The sequence below is a fragment of the Chelonoidis abingdonii genome, chromosome 4, assembly GCF_003597395.2.
Source record: "Chelonoidis abingdonii isolate Lonesome George chromosome 4, CheloAbing_2.0, whole genome shotgun sequence".
In the NCBI taxonomy this organism is placed as follows: Eukaryota; Metazoa; Chordata; order Testudines; family Testudinidae; genus Chelonoidis; species Chelonoidis abingdonii.
The window spans coordinates 27,060,052-27,083,280 of record NC_133772.1 but is presented as its reverse complement, the minus strand read 5'-3'; the positions used below and the strand labels follow the sequence as shown (position 1 = coordinate 27,083,280).

Sequence of the window (23,229 nt, the reverse complement as noted above, 5' to 3'; positions counted from 1 at the left end):
CCTGGGCTGCGGCCGCGGCGCACCGACCTCAGGGACGCGCTGCTGTGGCGCCCTGACCCGAGGGACACCTTGGGCTGCCGGCAGCTCAGCCCCTCCAGCAGCAGCGGCTGCAACCATTTAAAAAAAGTTTTGGGGGCGCCACTTTTTGGCGCCTCCAAATCTTGGTGCCCTAGGCAACTGCCTAGTTCGCCTAAATGGTTGCACCGGCCTTGTCCATGAAGCCCTAGCTGGTCTGGAGTCCAAGAATCCCTGAGTCTGCTTTTATCCTTGTTTGTTTGTCCCATTATGACTGTTATGATTACAGGACATGGTTGCTCCTGAGATGAGGTGTACAAACCCCACACTGGAAAGGAAGGGGCTAGAGAACTACTCTGGGCCCAGGTGCCTGCACCACACCACCCCCACACAGACTGGAAAAGGAGTATATACGGGGGGTAGAGTGGCTCAGTGGCTGGCCAACGGGGAGCTGAGCTGACCTGCACCCCATGAGCCCTTGTTGCCTGAGGCCTGGCTGTAGCAACCTGTCCGAGCCCACAAAGAAGGGACCTGTACTTCTCTGAAGTCCAAGAGACTTTAGCTGGTGTTTAGTTCTTGTCTTTACCTGGTGGGAGGAGAGGGGATTGGGAGGGTGTGATCGAGGAGGCAGCTGAAGAACACTCCAGGGTGCAGGACTTAGCTATCTGCCACTGGATCAGAGCCTGGTGGAGAGGGTGGGCATCTCCACTATCAACCCCTACAGAAAGACAGCTACAGAAGTCGATCTATCCTTGATGCAGGAACCCTAGTTGGAGGAAAGCCCTGAAAATACAAGTGTTTGGACCCAGGGCCAGCGCTACCATTTAGGCGACCTAGGCAATGGCCTAGGGTGCCAGAATTTTTGGGAGGCGCTATTTTGCTGGGGGGGCGGCACGCAGCTCCGGGGGACCTACCACAGTCATGCCGGCAGACAGTCCGCTGCTGTGGCGGCTCTGGTGGAGCTGCTGCAGTCATGCCGACAGACGGTGCGCTGGTCTAAAGGCTCCGGCGGACCTACCACAGGTCCACCGGAGCCTTTAGACCAGTGGACCGCCCACCAGCATGACTGCGGCAGCTCCACCGGAGCCACGGGGGGCGGCGAAACGGCTGTCCGCCTAGGGCGTCAGAAACCCTGGCACCGCTTCTGTTTGGACCATAAAACCCTAGCCCAAGGGGGAAGCCCTGAGTCTCTTGGTTATCCCCAAGACTTTCCTGTTATTGGACTCTTATATACACCCCAAAAGGGGTGGATCTGAACACAAGACCTGGCTGGAAGGCAGAGTCACTGGACGGAAAGAGTGACAAAGGGTGGGCAGTAGCAAGAAAGGAGGATGCCTGGGAGGAAGACAATCTGCCCCACATCCACCTGACCACTACGCAGTGCCGGCAATGAGTATGGCCCTTCCCAGAGCCTAGAAATGAATCATCTAGGTGTGGATCCTGTGCAGAGCTTTCCTCTGCAGAATCTGCTCTCTCTGCCCACTGGAGCTCAGGTTTGCCAGCCTCTGAGGCACTGTGTCACTGTCAGCTCCAATTCTTTAATAAGAATTTACCACTACAGCATGCGTGGTGATGTATAATTACGAGTCAGTCATTTGGCCAACTCATATGTGTTGAATTTAAACTGACTGTGGGGTGTTTAGGTGCTGTGGAAATGGAGCTGCATAAGTAATTACATAAAAATAAAATTAAATTAAAAATGTCACTGCTGCGACCCCTGCTAGAGTCTTGTGTCCAGTTCTGGTGTCCACAATTCAAGAAGGATGTTAGAAAATTGCAGAGGGTTCAGAGAAGAGACACAAGACTGATGAAAGGATTAGAAAACTTGCCTTGTAGCAACAGACTCAAGGAGCTCAATCTACTTAGCTTAACGAAGGGAAGGTTACGGGGTGACTTGATTAGAGTTTATAAGTACCTATATGGGGAACAAATAAGCTAACGGGCTCTTCAGTCTAGTAGAGGAAGGTCTAACATGATCCAATGGCTGGAAGCTGAATCTAGACAAATTCAGACTGGAAACAAGGCATAATTTTTGTAATGGTAAGTTGTTGCAGTGGTTACTCTCACTAAGGGTTGTGGTGAATTCTCCATCAATGACAATTTTAAAATAAAGATTGGATGTTTGTGTAACAGATATGTTCTAGGAATTATTGTGGGGCAGTTCTCTGGTCTGTGTTATAAAGGGGGTCAGACTAGATTATCACAATGGTCCCTTCTGGCCTTGAAATCTATGAATTAAGAAACACAAATGAAATTCAGGAGGCTATTTGGAGTTGGATTGTTTTTGCAAGGACAGTCATGAATAGGCACCGGCAGAGCCATCTGTGCCAGCCCCTCGTTCTGGTGCCAAGGGCAAATGAAAGACACATTGGCCCAGAAGGTGAGGCTTAGCAGGAATACTACCTTGGAATGCCTGGGAGGTTCAGTAGAGATAGACAGTACTATTTTCAAAAGTGCCTTAGGACCAGATTTTTTAAGATATTGAGGTGTCTAAAGATGAAAATACCTATATAGTGGGACTGTCAACATGGCATAGGCTCCTAGAGAGTCAGGCACTTTTGAAATCTCACTGGGCACCTATCTGCATCTTTGGGTGCCTAAATACCTTTGGAAACCTGGCCCATAAACACTTTTGCCTGAGACCCAGATGCACAGAATGACTTGAGAGCCCTAACCATGGTGCTCTGGGATATTCTATGTGGGGCTCATCCCCCTCCTTGAAGACACTTTAGTTACAAAATTAATTGAGCAAGAGATAGAGTGAGAATAAATCACACTGCGTCCTTGGCCCGGTTAATAGTCAACAAGAGACTGAGGGAGACCCCACTTCAGACTACCGCATAGTCCAGTGCTTAGGGCACTCACTTATGAGGTGGGGGATCCCTACTCAAAGCCTCTCTCCTCGTCACACAGAGGGGGAAACCGAACTGAGGTCTCCCACATCCCAGGTGAGTGTGCTGTACACTGGACTGATTGGTGATCCCTCGATTCGAGGGTGATCTCTACCACGGATTTACATATGGGTCCTGAGATAACTCAGGAGTCCGATTCTGGAACCACAAATCCGCCTCCATAGATACAGACATTTCACGGCAGGCCAGCTCCCTGCTGGGAAAAAGTTTTTTTCCTTCCTTCTCTCTCTCTCCAGCTTCAAGGGCAAGGTGCTTCTCCTGGAAGCGAGCCACTGCCTGATGAAGGATATGGGTTGGTTGGTGGCTTCCTCCTCCCAGATTGTGATGTTCACATCAGTTTTAAGATACACTTTCAGTGTGTCTTTGTAGCGTTGCCTCTGACTACCATGGGATCTCTGACCACCATGGGTGAGCTGAGAGTAGAGGACCTGTTTTGGGAGGTGAGAGTCTGGCATCCGCACACAAGGTCTGGCTCAGTGAAGTCTGTACAGGAGGATCATTGCTTCAATGCTGGTGACACTGGCTTCAGAGAAGATGAGGGCATTAGTGCAGCGATCTTGCCACTTGACGAGAAGGACCTTCTGGAGGCATCATTGCCGATACCTCTCCAGACTCTTGAGGTGCTGTCGATAGGTCACCCAGGTTTCACTTTCATAGAGGAGTGTATGAACAACAATTGTCTTACAGACCTGAAACTTGGTATCCTGTCATAGGTCACAGTCTGTGAAAATGCATCAGAGCAATTTCCTAAAGGAAGCACTTTCGCACGGGATCCTGTGCTGGATCTCACTGTCAATTTTTGCATTTTGAGAAAGTTGGCTACTGAGGTAGCAAAAGTGCTCAACTGTCTCCAAAGTCTGTCCCTCAATGGTGATTTGTGGTGGGTCACGTGCAAGGCCTGAAGCAGGTTGCTTCTCACTATTCAGTGAGAGTCCTAGGTTTCGGTAAACTTGTGCAAAAAAATCCAGTGTAGACTGAAGGTCATTCTCGGTGTACACAAGGATAGCACAGTCATCAGCATACTCAAAAAGAATAGGAGTACTTGCGGCACCTCAGAGACTAACAAATTTACTTCAGCATGAGCTTTCGTGAGCTACAGCTCACTTCTTCGGATGCATAGAATGGAACACACAGACAGGAGATATTCATACATACAGAGAACATGAAAAGGTGGAAGTATGCGTACCAACAGGAAGAGTCTAATCATTTGAGATGAGCTATCATCAGCAGGAGAAAAAAAACTTTTGAAGTGGTAATTAAGATCAAGAATTAAGGCAGGAATTTTTCCTGCTGTAGATTATCAAGAGATTGCCTTGCTAGTTTCTACACTCTGACTTATCTCCTTTCTTAAAGATTATAACAATGTTAGCATTTCTCAAGTCTTCTGGAATCTTCTCATACCAGACACGAAGAAAAAGTTTGTGGAGCTTTGTTACCAGTTCTTCACCTCCAAACTTGTAGACTTCAGCTAGTATGCCATCTGGCCCTTCTGCCTTGTTCTTCTTAGTTTGCATAATGGCTTGCATTACTTCAAGGGTGGTGGTTGGGGGAGAGGAGGTATCAGCAAGAGATTCTCTTTCATGGCATTGATGTCCTTGTGCACTGGGATAGAGCTTATAAGAAAAGCCTATTTTTCTCCTCTCTCAGTTATGCACCTAAACACCTTTGAGGCCCTGGATTTTGGGGACTTCTGAAACTTTTACCCAGAACATGATACTTAAATAAAGCAGGGTCATCCAAATGAAGGGGCACATGGTCTGTGGGCTAAGGGGTTAGGCTTTTGCATCAAATGGAACAAACTGCAGTTATCTTCATCTGGAGAGATGGCCTGCGGAGACTAAAGCTTCTAAATGTGCTGGACTCTGGCTTGTCTCAAGTGTCTTGGCACCTACCAATTCAGCCTGATCACGCTGGTTGATAACTGGTCTGTTTACATTTCCTCTTCGGCTGGCCCACTGCTGCATGACCTAAACTCACCTAATTCCTCACACTTTACAGCACATGCAGAACAGATGGATACAAGTGAAATATTTGGTCCCAGTTCTGGTCGCTGCTCAGTCTGGCCTGATGAGTCAAACGGAAACATGTCTCTTCCACAAGTATGAAAGTCGTAATCAGAAGTGACCTGATCTTGGTTCTCTCAGCAGGAGGTGGTATATTCATGGTTCCCTTCATTGCCTTATTTTTGCAATTTAGCTATTTTCTAGGGATTCTATGGGTGTTATTTTATTTGCCACTAAGCTTTTGGTAAAGGTAGCGAGGGAACTGAGAAGGGATCATGCAGCTTCATCATGTGATATTTCACCATGATGATGTTTTTCCACCATCAATTCACAATTGGTTTGGAAACATTTGAAAAGAACCCTCTTCATTCGATGCTTCTATCCCCACACTGCACGTTACCATGGGGAAAGATATAATTGCCCTGAAAATGTCATCTCCTATGAAATACAGCCTGAGAGGATGCATGCTCCAAAGTGCCACAGTCCCCAATGAGACATGGGGAGGATTGAGTGACACAGCTGGTTCAGTGTGACTGCCCCATTGGGAGTTGAGTCAGAGAGGCCATTTCAATGTACAAATGATATAATAATGCTGAGGGGGAAAGCGATACATAAAGCATCTGAATTCCCTTTCTGCTCTATAAGTCAACTTACTAACTAACCATAAATAGAAAATTCCCTCATCAGTGGGAGCTCAGTCCATATAAATTTAACAATACAGCGTCTCCATGTATTTCACTGCAGTCCTATATGTAAATATGGAATGAAGATGCTTTTATAGTTTGGTTAGAAATTCGGAGCCATTTTCTCCCTCTATTTGTGCTCAAAGATGGAACTAAGATTTTTCAGCTAGGAAGTTCGTTTTTGGAACATCCTAAGAACCTCTGGCCAAACTTTCTATTGCAACTCACCCAGTTCCTTTGGAAAACACAAACCCTTCAAATGTCTCTTTTCCGAATAGCATTAGAAACAAAATATTTTTATGCCATTGTCTTACACAGAATGTACATGAAAATGCAGTTCATATCTGTGTGCATATCATCCTAATTGTTCCTGCTTTTCATAAAACTGCAAACTTTTCCTATTTCTGTCATTCACCCTTTTCCTTTTTAACCAGACCATTGTGCTGTTCCTTTGCTGTCTAGGAGATCATACCCGTCATTGCGATGCTTGTTATGTTTCTAAAACACAAAGAGCAAACCTTTACTTTGTCTACAATAATTTTCATTTTAAAACTTAAAAAAAAAGGGAGGAAATAAAAAAAGGAAAGAACACAAGTAAAGCTTTAACAAAGCTTTTGATATGGTCTCCCACAGTATTCTTGCCAGCAAGTTAAAAAAGTATGGATTGGATGAATGGACTGTAAGGTAGATAGAAAGCTGGCTAGATCGTCGGGCTCAACAGGTAGTGATCAATGGCTCAATGTCTAGTTGGCAGCTGGTATCAAGCGGAGTGCCCCAGGGGTCAGTCCTGGGACCAGTTTTGTTCAACATCTTCATTAATGATCTAGATGATGGAATGGATTGCACCCTCAGCAAGTTTGCAGATGACACTAAGCTGGGGTGAGAGGTAAATATGCTGGAAGGTAGGGATGGGATACAGAAGGACCTAGACAAATTGGAGGATTGGGCAAAAAGAAATCTGATGAGGTTCAACAAGGACAAATGCAGAGTCCTGCATTTAGGAGGGAAGAATTCCATGCACTGCTACAGGCTGGGGACCAACTGGCTAAGCAGCGGTTCTGCAGAAAAGGACCTGGGGATTATAGAGGATGAGAAGCTGGATATGAGTCAGCAGTGTGCCCTTGTTGCCAAGAAGGCTAACGGCATATTGGGCTGCATTAGTAGGAGCACTGCCAGCAGGTCAAGGAAAGTGATTATTCCCTTCTATTCGGCACTGGTGAGGCCACATCTGGAGTACTGCATCCAGTTTTGGGCCCCCCACTACAGAAAGGATGTGGACAAATTGGAGAGAGTCCAGCAGAGGGCAATGGAAATTATTAGGGGGCTGGGGCACATGACTTATGAGGAGAGGCTCAGGATACTGGGCTTATTTAGTCTGCAAAAGAGAAGAGTGAGGGGGGATTTGATAGCAGCCTTCAACTACCTGACAGGGGGTTCCAAAGAGGATGGAGCTCAGCTGATCTCAGTGGTGGCAGATGACAGAACAAGGAGTAATGGTCTCAAGTTGCAGTGCGGGAGGTCTAGGTTGGATATTAGGAAAAACTATTTCACTAGGAGGGTGGTGAAGCACTGGAATGGGTTACCTAGGAAGGTGATGGAATCTCCATCCTTAGAGGTTTTTAAGGCCTGGCTTGAGAAAGCCCTGGCTGGGATGATTTAGTTGGGGTTGTTTCTGCTTTGAGCAGGAGGTTGGACTAGATGACCTCCTGAGGTTTCTTCCAACCCTAATCTTCTATGATTCATGACAGAGAGTACGGGATGTGTGTCTGTTCTGCAACCAGATTTAGAATGGCTGAGAACAGAGTCCATGTGTACCCTTCTCTGTAGTTACAGGGGGAGTGTAAAACTGATCATCTGTACATTTTTGCTGCTGGTAGACTCTATTTATGAGCAATTTAATATAATAAAACATTCTTCTCTGTTTGATAATCAAGAAGTTAGGTGAACAAAGATGAAATGAGTACCCCCGCTTCCAAAAAAAAACCCCTACTAATATAGCCATATAGTGCAAAGTATCTGTATTTTCTAAAGGATCTGAAGACACAAACAGGTACTGCAGAGAGCTAGATATCATGCCTGCAAAGTCTCAAGTGTCTTTCCCCGTTTTTAAAGAACTGATTGTAGGTTATGATACCTTGCCTATTCCATATTCCAGAAGCTGGAGTGGATTTAATTCCCTATAATTAAAGTTAATAGAGAAAGAAAGGGGATTAGTTGTTCTATTCCAGATTGTTAGAGAATCTTTATCCAGAGGCTTCATTTTGGTATTTTGTAAACATTATTGCAAGAAAGACATACAGGCCCCTGGGATTGAGAGTGGTCACTGCCTGTTCCATCCCCAGCTGCTGTCTGCTGGAATAGCCCCTATCCAGAACAGACACACATTAGTGTCCAGTCTGCATTCACTTTTCAGTGTACTCTCTCTGTGTGTGTTAGTGGGGGGGATGCATGTCCCACTGCCTCTCCCCCATTCCTGGACCCACAGTGGCATCTGTCTTCCTTCCCCAATTTCACAGAAAGTGGGTAATCCACATGCAGCTAGGATGCGTAACCTCGTGCACCCCCATGGTCTTGCTACAGGCTATTCATTGCTTTGCAGAACAGGCTAAATGAACCCCAGACAGTGAGGTTACAGGCAGGGCCGGTGCAAGGAAGTTTTGCACCCTAGGCAAAACTTCTACCTTGCGCCACCCCACCCCACCCTGCAGCAGCTCCCCATTCCCACACCATCTTGAGGCGCCCCCCGCCATGGCAGCTCCTGGCCCCGGGGAGCCGTGCAGCACCACCCCACCCCAGCTCACCTCTGCTCCACGTCCTCCCTGAGCACGCCGCCCCCACTCTAATTCTCCTCCCCTCCCAGGCTTGTGGTGCCAAACAGCTGATTGGCATTGCAAGCCTGGGAGGAGGGAGAAGTAGAGCAGTCGCTCGGGGAGGAACCACTGTAAAAAAAAATTGGGGGCACCACTTTTTGGTACCCCCAAATCTTGGTGCCCTAGGCAACCGCCTAGTTCGCCTTAATGGTAGCACTGGCCCTGGTTACAGGAGACCATGACAATGCCCAGAGCAAGGTCTACAGGAGGAGAAGTGTGTGTTGGGGAGGAGGGAGTAGGGGAGAAAGAGAGAGATGGTCTCCAGAGTCAGTGAAGGAACATGCCTGGCTTACAAAAATGGCTTGTAAACAAAAGTAGCAGAGTTTAAATGCATCAGTGTTAGTCATAAAATCATTAACATGTTTAGAAAATGATACAACCATTTGTTTTCTTCTTTTATGATTTCACACAAGCCTGTCCCAGCTACTCAAGTCTGGAGCACGATTTTCTAAACACTCTCAGGAAAAAAAATAAAATAGCAAGCTCAGGAGTATGCCCATGCAATTTAAGAAACTCTTGGATCGCCACAGCTTCCACACAGAGTTAAAGTTTCATAGATTTAGCTTTTGGTGGCATCGTCTTCCACAGATGACACAAGCATTAATACTGTATTCAGGATTGCACAGCATGAAGTACTGCACCAGCCCAAGTAACAATTCAGAGAGAGTAGTAGGAACCTTTGGGAGACCTTTGTTGGGAACTCAAGTATACGTTTTTGGTGCTATAGACCGCTGCTCTCCAACTGAATATTGTTTTCATATATTGGTGCCTCTCTGAGAATTAGCAGCAAAGAGTCCTGTTGCACCTTATAGACTAACACATGTATTGGAGCATGAGCTTTCGTGGGTGAATACCGACTTCATTGGATGCATGTCGGTCTCTTAGAATTGGTTCCTTGGGGCAATCCAGTCAAAATTAAAGGAGATTTTCAGACAATATTACATCAGTTAGGGATAACACCCAATGCTTCCATTGCTCTACATTCTCCAACTGTCCTCTGAAAGCTAGACTCCTCAAATGCAGTACATTTGGAGTACGTAAACTACTTCTGAGATCCCTTTTCAGTGCTTGTTAATACTGAAACACGGTATGGAAGAGCAAAGTTCTGCCCAGCAGCAATGCTATTAAACAACAGATAAACTGTATTGCTCCAAAGCATAGGGAAATCCTCAAGCATATTGGTTCAGACAAAACCTCCTGTAGGACATGGGACATGTGAGCAATCGGAGGCACTTGACGGTTTAATTCCTCCGAAAAGAGTGTCCTCTGAATATTAGTGTATGTGAGGACCATCCCCAAAGATTGGGAATAACAGAGGTGTTGGAAAACTCAGCGAAGGTAGCTCAAATTCTCTTTTGGGGAGGGTTCATTTTGTAAGTTTTGTGAGGCTATCTAGTGCTCAGAAATACAGAGACCCTTAGGGACAGTCAGCAGCTGCTCTGCACATTTGCCAGCTTACCAATACCCTGACTTGCAATACCTACTGCTATTCCACTCCTGGTCCCCCAATGAGCTTCACTCCTGGCTTTCAGAAGCCCCTGCTATTCCAGGGCCAAATCCCAAAGTGCTTACTCAGGGAAAACTCCACTCCTTCTGGCTTATGTTTGGGGAAGCTTTTATAGGCTCCTTGACTGGAAAGTGGGTTGCTGATCAGAAGTGTCTAATGGTGCAGTTTGGGAGACCCTAGAAGAGAACCCCTATAAAACAATATTTATTTTTGGTACTAGGATAGTGCCTCAATGTGCTAGCATTTTTCACACACAGAAGAAAATCCAGTCTCTGCTCACGCTGCTGTGAAAAGCATAGAGTTATTGTTGTGAGTGAGGCTGTGGATGGAAGGGGACTCTAAAGGAGAAACTACAATTCCCACCAAGTGTAAAAGGGGCAAAGAGGCAAAACAAAGAGTCAACCTATTGACGTGCAGGGTGGAGGAAGCACCAAGGCCCACGGGTTTCTGCTGTAAAGGCAAATAGCAAGAGAAGGGGTAGATATGCTCCTACAGAGAGATCTACAATGGGGCGTATGAGCCTACCTGACAATTTAGGCCTAAATCCAACATTTAGACATCACTGAGATTCACAAAATCCCTGCTCAGCTGCTACCTAGCCTAGAAGGTTCCAATTAGGGTTGCCAACTTTCTGATTGAAGAAAACCGAACATCCTTCCCCTGCCCCACCCCTTCTGAGTCCCCGCCCACTCCATCCCCCTTCCCTCTGTTGCTCACTCTCCCCCACCCTCACTCATTCATTTTCACTGGGGTGGTCAGAGGGTTGGGGTTCAGGAGGGGGTGAAGGCTCTGGACTGGGGATGTGGGCTCCAGGGTGTGGCCAGAAGTGAGGGGTTCAGGGTGTGGAAGTGGGCTCCAGGCTGGGGCAGGGGTGCAGGAGGGGGTGAGGCCTCTGGGGTGAGTGCAGGAATGAGGGGTTTGGGATGCAGGAGTGGGCTCTGGGCTGGGGCTGAGGCGTTTAGAGTGTGGGAGGTGCTTCGGGCTTCAGGAGGGTGTGGGAAGTGGCTCAGGTGCTGGGGCAGGGGATTGGGGTGAGAGAGTGGTGAAGGCTCTGGGGTGGGACTTGGGATGAGGGGTTTGGGGTGCAGTAGAGGGCTCCAAGCTGGGGCTAAGGGTTTCAGAGTATGGGAGGGGGCTCAGAGTTGGGGCAGGGGGGTTGGGGCACAGCAGGGGGTGAAAGGTGCAGGCTCCAGGCACTGCTCACTTCATGTGGCTCCTGGGAAGCAGCTGGCATGTCCCTCTGGCTCCTAGGCCTAGGGACAGGCAGGGGGCTCTGCGTGCTGCACCTAATCTTAGGCGCTGCCCCTGCAGCTCCCATCGGCTCCCGTTCCTGGCCAATGGGAGCGACAGAGCCTTTAGCCTACTGGCTCACACACTCTCCAGGACAAGGGAGACATGCTCAATTCCCCACTCTGTGGAGCAGGGATTTGAACATTAGAGCCCTGACTAATGGACTGTGGGAAGCTCTGGGGCGGTTCACCCCCCCACCCCCCGTTGAAGCTGTTCCACTGTATATAAATAGTTAAATATATGAGGAGCCAGACAAAGAGAATCTATAGCCCAGGGATTAGAGAGCTCAGCTGAGGCACCCAAGTTCAAATCCCTGCTCCCCCGCAGGCAATGGGTGGAAGTGGATCTGCAAGTGTACTCTGCTCACTAGGCTAATGGTTGTACGGGAGGCTTCCTGTCCTGTTTCTTCCAAAAAGGAGCTTGGGCATCGAACCTCAGGAGAGGTTTCACAGCAGAAAGCCCCAAGCACAAATAGGCCCATAGCTTCCTTTGAAGGGTAGGGCTTAGCTCACACCCTTCTCCTTGGCATTTTCATTGGTTAGTTTAGGTGGCTCCTCACTTGGCAGGCAGGCTTTTGAAGATCCCAGTCTTACATTTGTATCTCTCCCCATGCATTGTATGGGGAACCTAGGCAACTGACCTGGGGGTGTGGATTCCATTGGGAGCAGGGGCCCTAAAGGTGTTCAGCATTACAGTACCAAAGTCCCTTTGTTCTAAGCCCTAGAGTCTGAGCCTACAGGCACTCACCCTTTTCTGGAGCAATTCCATTTCTTGCGACCTATGCCTGCCCCCAAGTCAGCAGCACGATTCCAAGGAGTGCCATAGCATCAGCATATAACCCTTCCTAAGCTGCTCATGACACTTGCCAGGAAGGTGGAACAAGCCCTTGGTGCACGCCACAGAGCACAGAGAGGTAGGGGTCATTGGTTCCCTGCTCCAGCAATGGGAATTCCAGGGTCTCAGGAGAGAAGCCACATGAATCCAATGGCGAGGGCAGCACATACCAAACCAGGTGCTATCCCCTGGGGGTAACCTTGTTAACTCAAATATATAGGCACATGAGTGTCATGTGAGCACACTACTGAGTGGTTTAAAAACAACTTTAATAAACCGCACACAGCAGGAAGGTTAAGGGTACAGATCTGGGATTTGAAAGAAGTGTGTGTGTGTACCACCCTGTCACATACACCCCCTTTCCTGCCTATAAAGTCCCCAGAGACGGTGTGTGTGCAGAACATAAACGAAGGGGAGAGGGTCTGGCAAATAGTTAGCAGAAATAATTCTAGACAGAACCCAGCAGGACAACTCTTTACCCAGTTCCTCAAGCCCCAAAACTAGACAGAGACATAAACAGACAGAAAGGAAACCCAAAGCACAATTCCTGGTGCTCAGTAATACTCTCCCACAAGAACAGCCTCCCGCCTTCCCCCCATATATATGTCAGTGAATTTCACTCAGTGATTCCAGATCGAGCCCATAGCTTGTGATTGAATTAGAGCTTATTTTTTAGAAAGAGACATCTAATTCTGGTTAAAAACTTCCAGCAATGGAGAATCCATCATGTCTCCTTAGGAACACTGTGCCAGTGGTTAATTACCCTCACCATTAAAAGTGTGCCCCACATCTCTGCCCTGCTTCAGCTTCTAGCCATTGGATCTTGTGCTGCCTTTGTCTGCTAGACTACAGAGCCCTCTGCTATTGGAAATCTTCTTGTAGATCCGTGACCTAAATTTCACCTCCATGCCTAGTTTCACATAAGCCCCCTGATACATGTATCTCTGTGCAGGTCTAAGGTTCTGTAAAGTGATTCTAAAGAGACATGTTCCTAAGGCTAATTGACTGAACTGGGAGATATTTTCACTCACTAGCAACAGGAAACAAAGGTTCATTAATGCATAACCAAGATGTAGACTTGGCTCCCCAGTGCAGAGAAGCTCACTTCTATTTTGGGTTGTTTATAAACAACTTCATGGTTACTCAAGTTTGCCCTTTTCACCTCACTCCTCCAAGATTCAGCAGGCATATGGGGTGTCTGGAGCTAGCCCTCAGGAAAAAAAAATCAGATACTTCAAGAGTTAGCAGGGCTGAGACCCTCTCTGTACAATACCATAGTTTGCTCCTGTATATTTTGTCAGATCCAGGAAAACTGATCAGTTCTTCCCAAAGAAGAGCTACAGCAGAGCTAGAATGGTCTCCAAGTGCTTCAAAGAGTTCTCATAAATATTAATACTCTGCTACTAAGAAGAAGGGGGGGGAGGAGTGGCAGGAAAAGTATGATGTGTCTACAATCCACACCCACATTGGGAAGTATCATTTTAGCCTAGCAATCTGGTCAAAATCTCTTTAGAAGATTGGTATTTGAGATATTAGCAAAATTCTCGCCACTGCCTGGGTTAGCATGAACAGCCCTTCCTCCTGTAATCCTTGTTAAAGGTACTGCAATGTTAAACAAAACCAGGCAAGCTGTGGGGAACTTGTAAGGGTTCTGTATTGCCTGTTATTGGACCTGTGAACACCCATGTTGCCTTGCAAAGTTAGCTGCTTAGCAATAATGTCATGCAGCATGAGGTTCTAATACGAAGCTAGAAAGAAAATCCCCTGAATATTTAATATTCGTGTCCCTTTTCTACAGTGTTTCGGATTCAGGCACTTTCTATAGTTTAAGGAAGGGGGGGAAAATGGTCTCATTTCCAGTTACTGGAAACTCAGAGCCAATAGATAGTAAAATCTTTAAGATGTTTCTAAAGTCATTACAGTCAAAAGAAACTTTACACCCTTCCCTTGTTGGTCCTCGCCCCGGCCCTTCCTCACCCGTGCTTCTAATTCTGTTTTCTGCTTGTAACATTTTTGCTCGATTTATTTAATCAGGAGCATGAGACCAAATACATGCAGGCTTGTAAAGCACAAAGCTGAAAGCTAAGTGACTTCACCCCCTCCACAAGATGCAATAGTAGCTCCAAATGTACAGCCAAAGATTATCATGATATAAAATCTATACACAGGGAAAGTGGTTTGTGTAGTCACTGGGCATTATTGCCATGGCATTAACTGATGACACAGAGCAAATCAGAAAGCTCCAACTGTGTCCTGTATGCTAAAGCTGTCTAACAAAATAGTAATTTTGTACATGCCTCCTAAATTCTAGAGCAGGCCTGCACAACATGCGGCCCAGGGGCCACATGCGGTCCGCGGGGGCTCACGGTGTGGCCTGTGGGGGATGAGAAGGTGGGCTCACTGTGCAGCCCGTGGGGAGTGAGTAGGCAAGCGGCGGGTGGGCAGTGGCAGGGGGTGAGGAGGCAAGCCGGGACAGTTGGGGGGCTGAGGAGGCGAGCTGGCAGGCAGTGGCGCGAGGGCAGGTGAGCTGGCGGCAGGGGAGGGAGGGCTAAGGAGGTGAGCAGGCGGGCAGTGGTGGGGGTTGAGTAGGCGAGCCGGGGGAGTGGGGGGCATGAGGAGGCGAGCAAGGAGTCAGTGGCTGACTAGTCCTACTGATCTGGTCTGGCTCCCATCCTCTCTCCAAGGGTTGCAGCTGTCTGGAGATGCCTGCCTTCCGTGCCTTCCTCATTCACACTTCATTCATTCAACAGGGCAATTGATTACAAAGTGGGGGGAAGATCTTATTCTACTAGCAAAAAGACATTTTTCTTTTACCTTAATTATACTACCTTAGGGGCCCGCTATAACATATTACCGAGATTCAATACTGCTGTTTCGGTGGGGCAGCGCTGGGGAAGGAGGGTTTGTTTCCATGGGGCGGGCGGTGCTGGGGGGGGGGGGGTCAGCAGGGCCAAGGGGTTCAGCCCTCAGCTGTTTTCTTTGGAGTAATATGGCCCTCACCACTTTACAAGTTGTGCAGGCCTGTTCTAGAGTAACCAAAGTGGCCTGCTTTCGGTGATAGCCACTGTGGTTGTATGAGCTCTCTCCCGATCTGTGTGGCGCACGACAGAGCAGAAGGCACTGAACTACTAGTGCTGGGACTTGGTATTTTACAAGTGCTAATCTCCAGTTCCTAACAATGCCAAGACGGGGGAAGGGCTGGAGGGATATTTTTTGTTTTCCCTCCAGGGATGGAAATAGAAGAAGTAAGTTAGCTCCACAATATCCAATTACTGCAACGCAATCTAACTGGGCCAATTTTACCAAAGAGTTTGACCAACAGCCAATATCCTTTGTATTCCACAGGTTGAGGGTCAACTAAGAGAGAAAGCAGCACCCTCAAGATGCCAGGACCACAGCCCCATCTTTCCAGCCACAGAGCAACTGACCTCATTGTTCTCCTTCAAATCTCTTCTTACTGTGCACTTCTACTCTGAAAAGTGAGTCACTCCCACAGTCCTTCCCCTCATCCACTCCACCATAAAGTCTTTCCCCTACAACACACATACTCACACCCCTGGGGTGAATTTCCAACTTATTTAAAGTTTAACCTTAATGACAACATTCCTAGCTTTCTAGTTTTCGAAAATCACGTTTTCCTTCCTCTTCCTTTATATTACAGATACTGTCTCATATCTAACTCCAGTTCATGGTTGGTATTCCCTGTGAATAAAAACTATGTGCCATCACCATAGATGCCAAATGCAAGAAGTAGCAGAAGCCTTCTTACAATCTATTGAGAACCAGCGCATCTCATGCAGCCTGATTATTTAGGTTTTCCAAATGACAGCTCTTGAATGTTCACTGTGGACTTGGGTTATCTGCATGCCATTGCAGAATGCTGACTGTCACAAGCCCTTCCTAACATCATTTGGTAGATTCATAGACCAGAAAGCCAGAAAACACCATTGTGATCATCTAGTTTGACCTTCTGCATAACACAGGCCAATGGACTGAATTAATTCCTATTTAAACTAGAGCAAATCTTTCAGAAAAACATCTGGTCTTGATTTTTAAATTGTGAGTGACGGAGAACCCACCACAGCCCTGTGTAAGTTGTTCCAATGGTTAATTACTCTCACTGTTAAAAATTTGCAGCTTATTTCCAGGCTGAATGTCTAGCTTCACCTTCCAGTCAGTGGATCTTGTTAGACCTTTGTCTCCTAGACTGAAGAGCCCTCTGTCATGAAATTGCTGTTCCCCATGTAGGTGCCTAGGGCTCCAAAAAGGGTCTTAGGTACTGTAATGTGTAACTCAAAGGTGCTCAGCCACCCCACAGAATTCTCAGCCCTGTGTTAGGTGTCCAGGCTCCCTATACAATGCGTTGAGAGAGCTAGGCCTGGTCTACACTACGCATTTAAACCAAATTTAGCAGCGTTAAACTGAATTAATCCTGCACCCGTCCACACAACAAAGCCCCTTATATCGATATAAAGGGCTCTTAAAACCGGTTTCTGTACTCCTCCTCGACGAGAGGAGTAGTGCTGAAATCGGTATTGCCATGTCGGGTTAGGGTTAGTGTGGCCGCAATTCGATGGTATTGGCCTCCGAGCGGTATCCCACAGTGCACCATTGTGACTGCTCTGGACAGCAGTCTGAACTCGGATGCACTGGCCAGGTAGACAGGAAAAGCCCCGCGAACTTTTGAATTTCATTTCCTGTTTGCCCAGTGTGGAGCTCTGATCAGCACGGGTGGCCATGCAGTCCCAAATCCAAAAAGAGCTCAGCATGGACCATACGGAGTATACTGCGATCTTGATGCGCTGTTGGAGGAGACAGAATTTGTTCTATCTGAGCCGTTAAAAGACAAATGCCAAGCATTTGAAAAATCTCCAGGTATGATACAGAGTCCACAGCAGTGACTCAACAAGTGCTCGAGCAAGCATACGAAAGCCAAGAAGCAAACGGAGGTCATTGAGGGAGGATGGGGGACTGAGGACTCCAGCTATCCCAGTCCCGCAGCAGTTCCGAAAGCATTTGCACTTCGTGCTGAGCCCAAGCCCGAAGGGTCAAACACATTGCGGGATGTTTTCAGGGTATGTGCATCAATTTACCGCCCTCCTCCCGCACAAAGAAAGGGAAAAAATATTTCTCGCCTTTTTTCAATGTCACCATATGTCATACGGTCATGCGCTGCAGACGCGTGCTGCGGCGCGAACAGCAGCATCCCTCCTTTCTTTTCTGATGGGAGTGGTCAAAATGGTGGAAAACGTCTCATCATACCGGTGATATGCCTCCTGGCGGCCTCAGTGAGGTCGGCAGTGGGCGCTGGGGACAACAGTGGGATGACTCCTGGTATTCCCGTGGGCAGACAGTGCAAAGGAATGAACAACCGTCTTATCATAGCACTGGGGGCTGAGCTCCATCAGCCCCCAGCCTTTCATAATCTAATGAGATTCTGTACCTGCTGGACTATACTAGCAGGGAGGCTCTTCCCCCTTCATTTTATCTCACGTAAATGTCAGTGTTCTTATTCTGCATTCTTCTTATCTACATACACAAATGCAGGGGGGACACTGCCAATGGTAGCCAGGAGGATTGGGGACAGGAGGGAGCAATGGGTGGGTTGTTGCAGGGGCCCCCTAGAATGGATCTCATACATTTTCTGCAGGATTCTCGTGGGGCTCTGACCGGAGCGGGCTGTGCTCTCTGGTTCTCTGTACACTGTGCCCCATATTCTTAGCTAGGATCTGACCTCTATTTTTAGACAAACATAAAGAAGGGACTGACCTGGGGAGTCATTCCCATGTTTGTCCATGCCCCGGCTGCCTCAGCGAGGCAGCCAGGAGACCATGACAGCAGCAGACAGTAAAAAAGACGATAACCGTCATTGCAATTGTCCAATTGCAATGGCTCTATAAGCTGGTAACCAGTCTCTTAACCTTGCAAAGGCAAGGGACATGCTGCTGTTTTAGACTGCCAGTACCATGTCCACTGTACACTATTGTATGGGGATGCTGTCTGACAGACAAAAGGCTAACGGGCTGTCAGGTGCCATGCTATGGCATCTGCCACGCACTCCAGGGAAAAGGGCGTGAATGATTGTCTGCCCGTTGTTCACGGAGGAAGGATTGAGTGACGACATTTATCCAGAATCAACCGCGACACTGTTTTTGCATTGGGATCTCAACCCAGAATTCCAATGGGTGGGGGAGACTGCGGGAACTATGGGATAACTACAGGATAGCTACCCACAGTGCAATGCTCCAGAAATCGATGCTGGCCTCGGTACATGGATCCACACTGCCGAAATAATATGCTTAGTGTGGCTGCGTGCACTCGACTTTATACAATCTGTTTTAAAAAACCGGTTTATGTAAAATTGGAATAATCCCGTAATGTAGACATAACCTTAGGCACCCAAGAAAGGGATCTCAGAAGCCAACAAGCTGCCTAAGCTGTCCAGGAGTGAAATGTATCCAAAAACAACACACCAAAATGCCATCCTATTAGAGACCTGGGTTCAAGTCCCTTCTCCAACTCAGGCAGAACAGGGATGTGAACATGGGTCTCCCCCAGCCCAGCTGAGTGCCCTGACCTCTAGCATGAGGTGCACACACAATATCAGCAATGCTTAAGTTGGACTTAGGCACCCGAGGACCTTTGTTGATCTAGACCTTATAGGACTGATCAACAAACTCTTTTTTGTTACTGAGATTGAACTCCTACAGTAAAGCAGGGTTTCTAACCCTTTAATCAGTCTCACGACTTTTCTCCAGTTTATCAACATCCTTCTTGAAATGTGGGCACCGGAACTGGACACTGGATTCCAGTGGTAGTTGCTCCAAATATATGACCCTATAACCTCCCTACTCCTACTCAAGATTCAATTCTTTATACAACCATTTGTTTTATGGTAACAGGAATTTTTCATTTGGCCTGGTTTACATGCCAAAGAGCACATCTCCCATTGCATGCCAGTCAGCAAGTGAGAGAATAGATTTGGACCTGTGGTACTAAGGTGAACTGTACTTTACAGCCATGGTATCTAGACAGTGAGTTGTTAAGTACAGGCTCTGGAAGTGGGCAGAAGTCCATCAACCTACACAGAATGTCCCACATAGATCATTGTGGAAGTCAGTGAGTGCCCTGCTAGAGAAAAATGGCCAGGCCACATCAAAGTGAGACCAAATCTCCCAGGTATTCAAACCGGGAGGGGGGGAGGGGAGAGGAGAGAGAAATATTTAACTCTTTAGATATCAAATATCTCGTTTGCTCCTTCTAAATCTGCAATTCTCTTCCCCTTAATATTCTGGCAGCACTCAGAAGCCCTAACCAGAATTGAGGCTCTATTACAACAAATACCATACAAATACATAAGATGACACAATCCAGGGCTCAAAGGGTTCACAGTCTAGTCTAGAGCTTGATTACTCAGCTGTGAGCTAGCAGATTCAGGGTGTTCCTGGATAAACTGGAACAAGTAAGAAATTAGAGTCAATACAGACTGTTAAAAAGGGTATTTCACATAAGCCTTTACTATGCTTACACTGTTTATATTCCTCAGTCCTGTCCTCTTACAGCACCCACAGTCAGGCCTGGGACATAGAAGCTTGAAGACAAGTAGACGGACCTATCAGTCAGCCTTTTGGGTGCGGCTCCAGTTTGCCATAACAAAAAAACCCTTGCAGAAAATGGCAAATATGAGCCAACATTTCCCCACCCTCCCGAGGCTGAAGCAAATGCTGTGTATTCCTACTCCAGAGAGTAATAAATGTTGCAGAGAAATGGAATTGGCTTCTATCAAAGCTACATACAAGAAGCCACAAGCCAAACTACTCATCAGATTCAAGGCTGAGAGCAAGCCATTGAAAGAGAGAAATTCACAGTACCTGAGAAATTGATGAGACTTTCCAGGTAGAGAGAAAGAGAAATAGAAAAGAAGTATAAATAAACCCAACTCTAACAAGAGTGAACTTCAGCTGAATTATGTTCACAGTAAAAATCACAAACCAAATGACTTAGTGCAGAAGGTCTCAAACTGGGGGTTGGGAGGTTATTACATGCAGGGTTGCGAGCTGTCAGCATCCACCCCAAATTCTGCTTTGCCTCCAGCATTTATAATGGTATTAAATATATTTTTTTAAAAAAGTGTTATTAATTTCTAATGGGGCTCACACTCAGAGGCTTGCTACATGAAAGGAGTCACCAGTACAAAAGTTTGAGAACCACTGGCTTAGTGCATTGCAACATCTACTTCTGACACTGATTTTCATACCACCTTTTCTGCTATTCCAAGAAATCTTTCAAATATTTGTATATGATGAACTGAAAAGACCAGGGTAGCGGAACTCTCTAAAACCAAAGAGAACAAATGTGGAGAAACACACAACTGTGGATTGTTTTAATGCACTGAAATCTTGAGGTGTGTTCTGGTGGGAAAAGCTGTTTCCCATAAAAGCCTTGCCAAAGGATGTTAACCTTACATTAATTAGTAGATTACCAAAGTCAAACAGAAATAAATTTCCAGGCAGTAGCAAGGGCTTCTGTGCTTCTGAATAATGCTGGGATTTCAAGAATTTCCCTGACCCCTTCCCAATGCATCTGCCCATCCCCTGAATAGAAAGGGATGCCGTTTAGATTTCTCAGAACCCAGCCATGAAGCATGCCTGCTCACTTTCCTACATATCAATTATTCTTAAATGTTAGTTTCTATTCTGTCCCCTAAGCTAGCCTGGTGGAGTTCTCTCCAAATGTCCCTGTTTACAACTCAAATACTGGCAGATGTGACTTACATCCACTGACAGTTCCCTCTGAATAAGTTTCTTCGTCTCCTTTTCACAGTAGTTGAGCATTGCTTCTCGGTTGTATAAGCCAGTTGAGTGCTTGTCAGTTTGGTTTCTCTGTCTGAGCCCCACAGGGATATTTCCATCTGGATCAGCCACATCCAACTCCTTTTCTAGCTCTTCCATCTCCTCTGGAGACAACGTAGACAATAAGCTATCAATATCTGGATCTTCACTGACTTGCCTTCTGTATTTTGCTACCCTGGACATCTTGGCAGTTTAGGTGAAGCACAGATGTGCTGATATGCAAAGCCAAAGAGTGTAGGAAAATTAGTTAAATAATAGAAGACCAGAAGTTACCTCCCCCTCCCCACCGTTCAGGTGCTGAAGTGTTAAATCTAAGCAGCTCTAACTTACTGCAACCCCAGATAAATTGGTTATAAAGGAAGGACCTGCGTTGGTACAATAGATGGCCAATTACATTTAACAGCTGTACAGCCTGGTTCAGAAAAGCCAATCAGGAAATGCAGGAGGCGGGTTTTCTCTCTATCAGAGGGGTTTGAAACCTGAGGACATTCCAGGGAATCTGGAAGAGCTGCATGACCAAATTTAGTACTGAACATTTAGCCTTTTAAAGCAATGGGACAACACAGTGAGAAAATATGCAAAAACGCACAAGCTGCTAGGCTGGGGCTTTGAACTTAGAGAGGAAAGAACCAGAGCTGCAGGTCTTTAGAATGCATCCATATGCCGCTTCAAGATCTGATAGCAAAGGCATTAAAGCTCTTGCAACACACAGTTTGCTTCCCCATCACAGGGGTGAAATGTGTAGCTGGAACTCACATTCTGTCAATTCCCAGCTTTCTGCTGAATTTGATAATAGTATGTGGGAGACCATTATATGCCTGCACAGCATTTAAGAAAGTTTTCATTTTCACAAAATGTTCCCTGTACGTATTTACAGTTCCCTGAAATCACTTACAGTCTCCCGTCCTTTTAAAGCAAATCTACATTCTTTCATTTGGAAACGCATACAATTCCTGCCTTCCAAAAAAATCCATGAGTATATTGGATATTTCTGGCTACAGTTTTTTTAAAATTGCAGACAACTATTGCCTGATTGGTATGTGTATTGGGTGAGTGTTGCGGGGTGGTCACCCTGCTCCAGCCCTGAAGGGGTTAAAGCAGCCCTGGAGAGGGCTGCAGCAGGGAAAAGGTAGGCTGATGCGGGAAAGCAGCCACAGCTGTGGCCAGTGTAATCAGGGCCCAGCTGGCCCTTATAAGAGGGCTGTGGGCCAGAAGCTAACACACACTCTCTCTTGAGCTTCTTGAAAGAGGGAGAGGGGGACCTGCTGCCTGGGAGCTGAGAAGGGTACCTGAGGTGGAGCAGTGCTGGGGAAGGGTAGAGGGAGCTCCAGGCAGGAAAACCCCCAGGCTGCAGGCCTTGCTAAAAGGAGTCAAATAGGTGCTGGGGCTCCACAGATAGGCAAAGGCAGGAGGTCCTAACACCCTTGCCAGTGATGAGTGGTTTACAGACTGCAGTCTGCCCTCGGTAGTGGGGGCTAGATGATGACTGGCAGTAGCCACTAAGGCAAGATGGGTTTAGAGGGTAGGGGTTCCCCTGGGAAGGGAGACCCAGAGCAAGGGGGTACTGTGATGGGCAGAACCCCTGGGCAAAGGGCACTGGGGTCTGGGAGGGACACAGGGCCAGAAGCAGATGAGACACTGGCCTACAGAGGGGACTCTAGGCTGGAAAGAGCTAATTCCCACGATGCCCAGCAGGAGGCACTGTGCTGGTGAGTCTCAGCACACCACAGTGAGCAACAGTGGCTGTTGAAAAAACAAGAGAAACCCACTGTTTTGAAAGAAGTGAGAAGCTGAGGAGTATGAAGTGAGAAAATGGGTATCTTCCTCTGGAAAGGGTACCTGACCAGATCTGCAGCAAGCAGACCTGGATGACTATAAGTTCAGGGAGCTGTCAAAGGTTTGTAACTGACAGTTTTATCTTCACATCATCTTGGCTCTTAATCATATTTTTCTTTTATGGAGGTATTAGCATAGCTCTAAATGGCCTACCTTTCCTATAGTATGCCAGTGTGAGTGCTTGGTGTATTAAAATATCTGTTCCCAAGTTAACCGCACTTCTGACCCCCTTTGTGGCTGTCATAGTATTCTTTCCCACATCTGAATCTTAAGAGTCCAGAAAATTAGATACTAGCATGAATTCCTCTAAGCTTAATTACCAGCTTAGATCTGATACGCTGCCACCAATCAGAGCTCTGAGTGTCTGATAAACTCTGGTCTCCCCAAAACCTTCCGTGGGGACCCCCAAGACCCAGATTCCTTGAGT

The 23,229-nt window shown here is 46.9% G+C and overlaps 1 protein-coding gene across 1 annotated transcript in view; it reads right to left on the bottom strand.

Moving 5' to 3' along the window:
* Positions 1–21,307, bottom strand: part of LMOD1 (leiomodin 1) — a 51,816-nt gene extending 30,509 nt beyond the window's left edge. The window contains exon 1 of the mRNA XM_032764995.2: positions 20,889–21,307. Within this exon, the coding sequence (XP_032620886.1) occupies positions 20,889–21,149 (261 nt within the window). The 5' untranslated portion in view covers positions 21,150–21,307. The remainder of the gene's footprint in view (positions 1–20,888) is intronic.
* Positions 21,308–23,229: the final 1,922 nt, after the last annotated feature.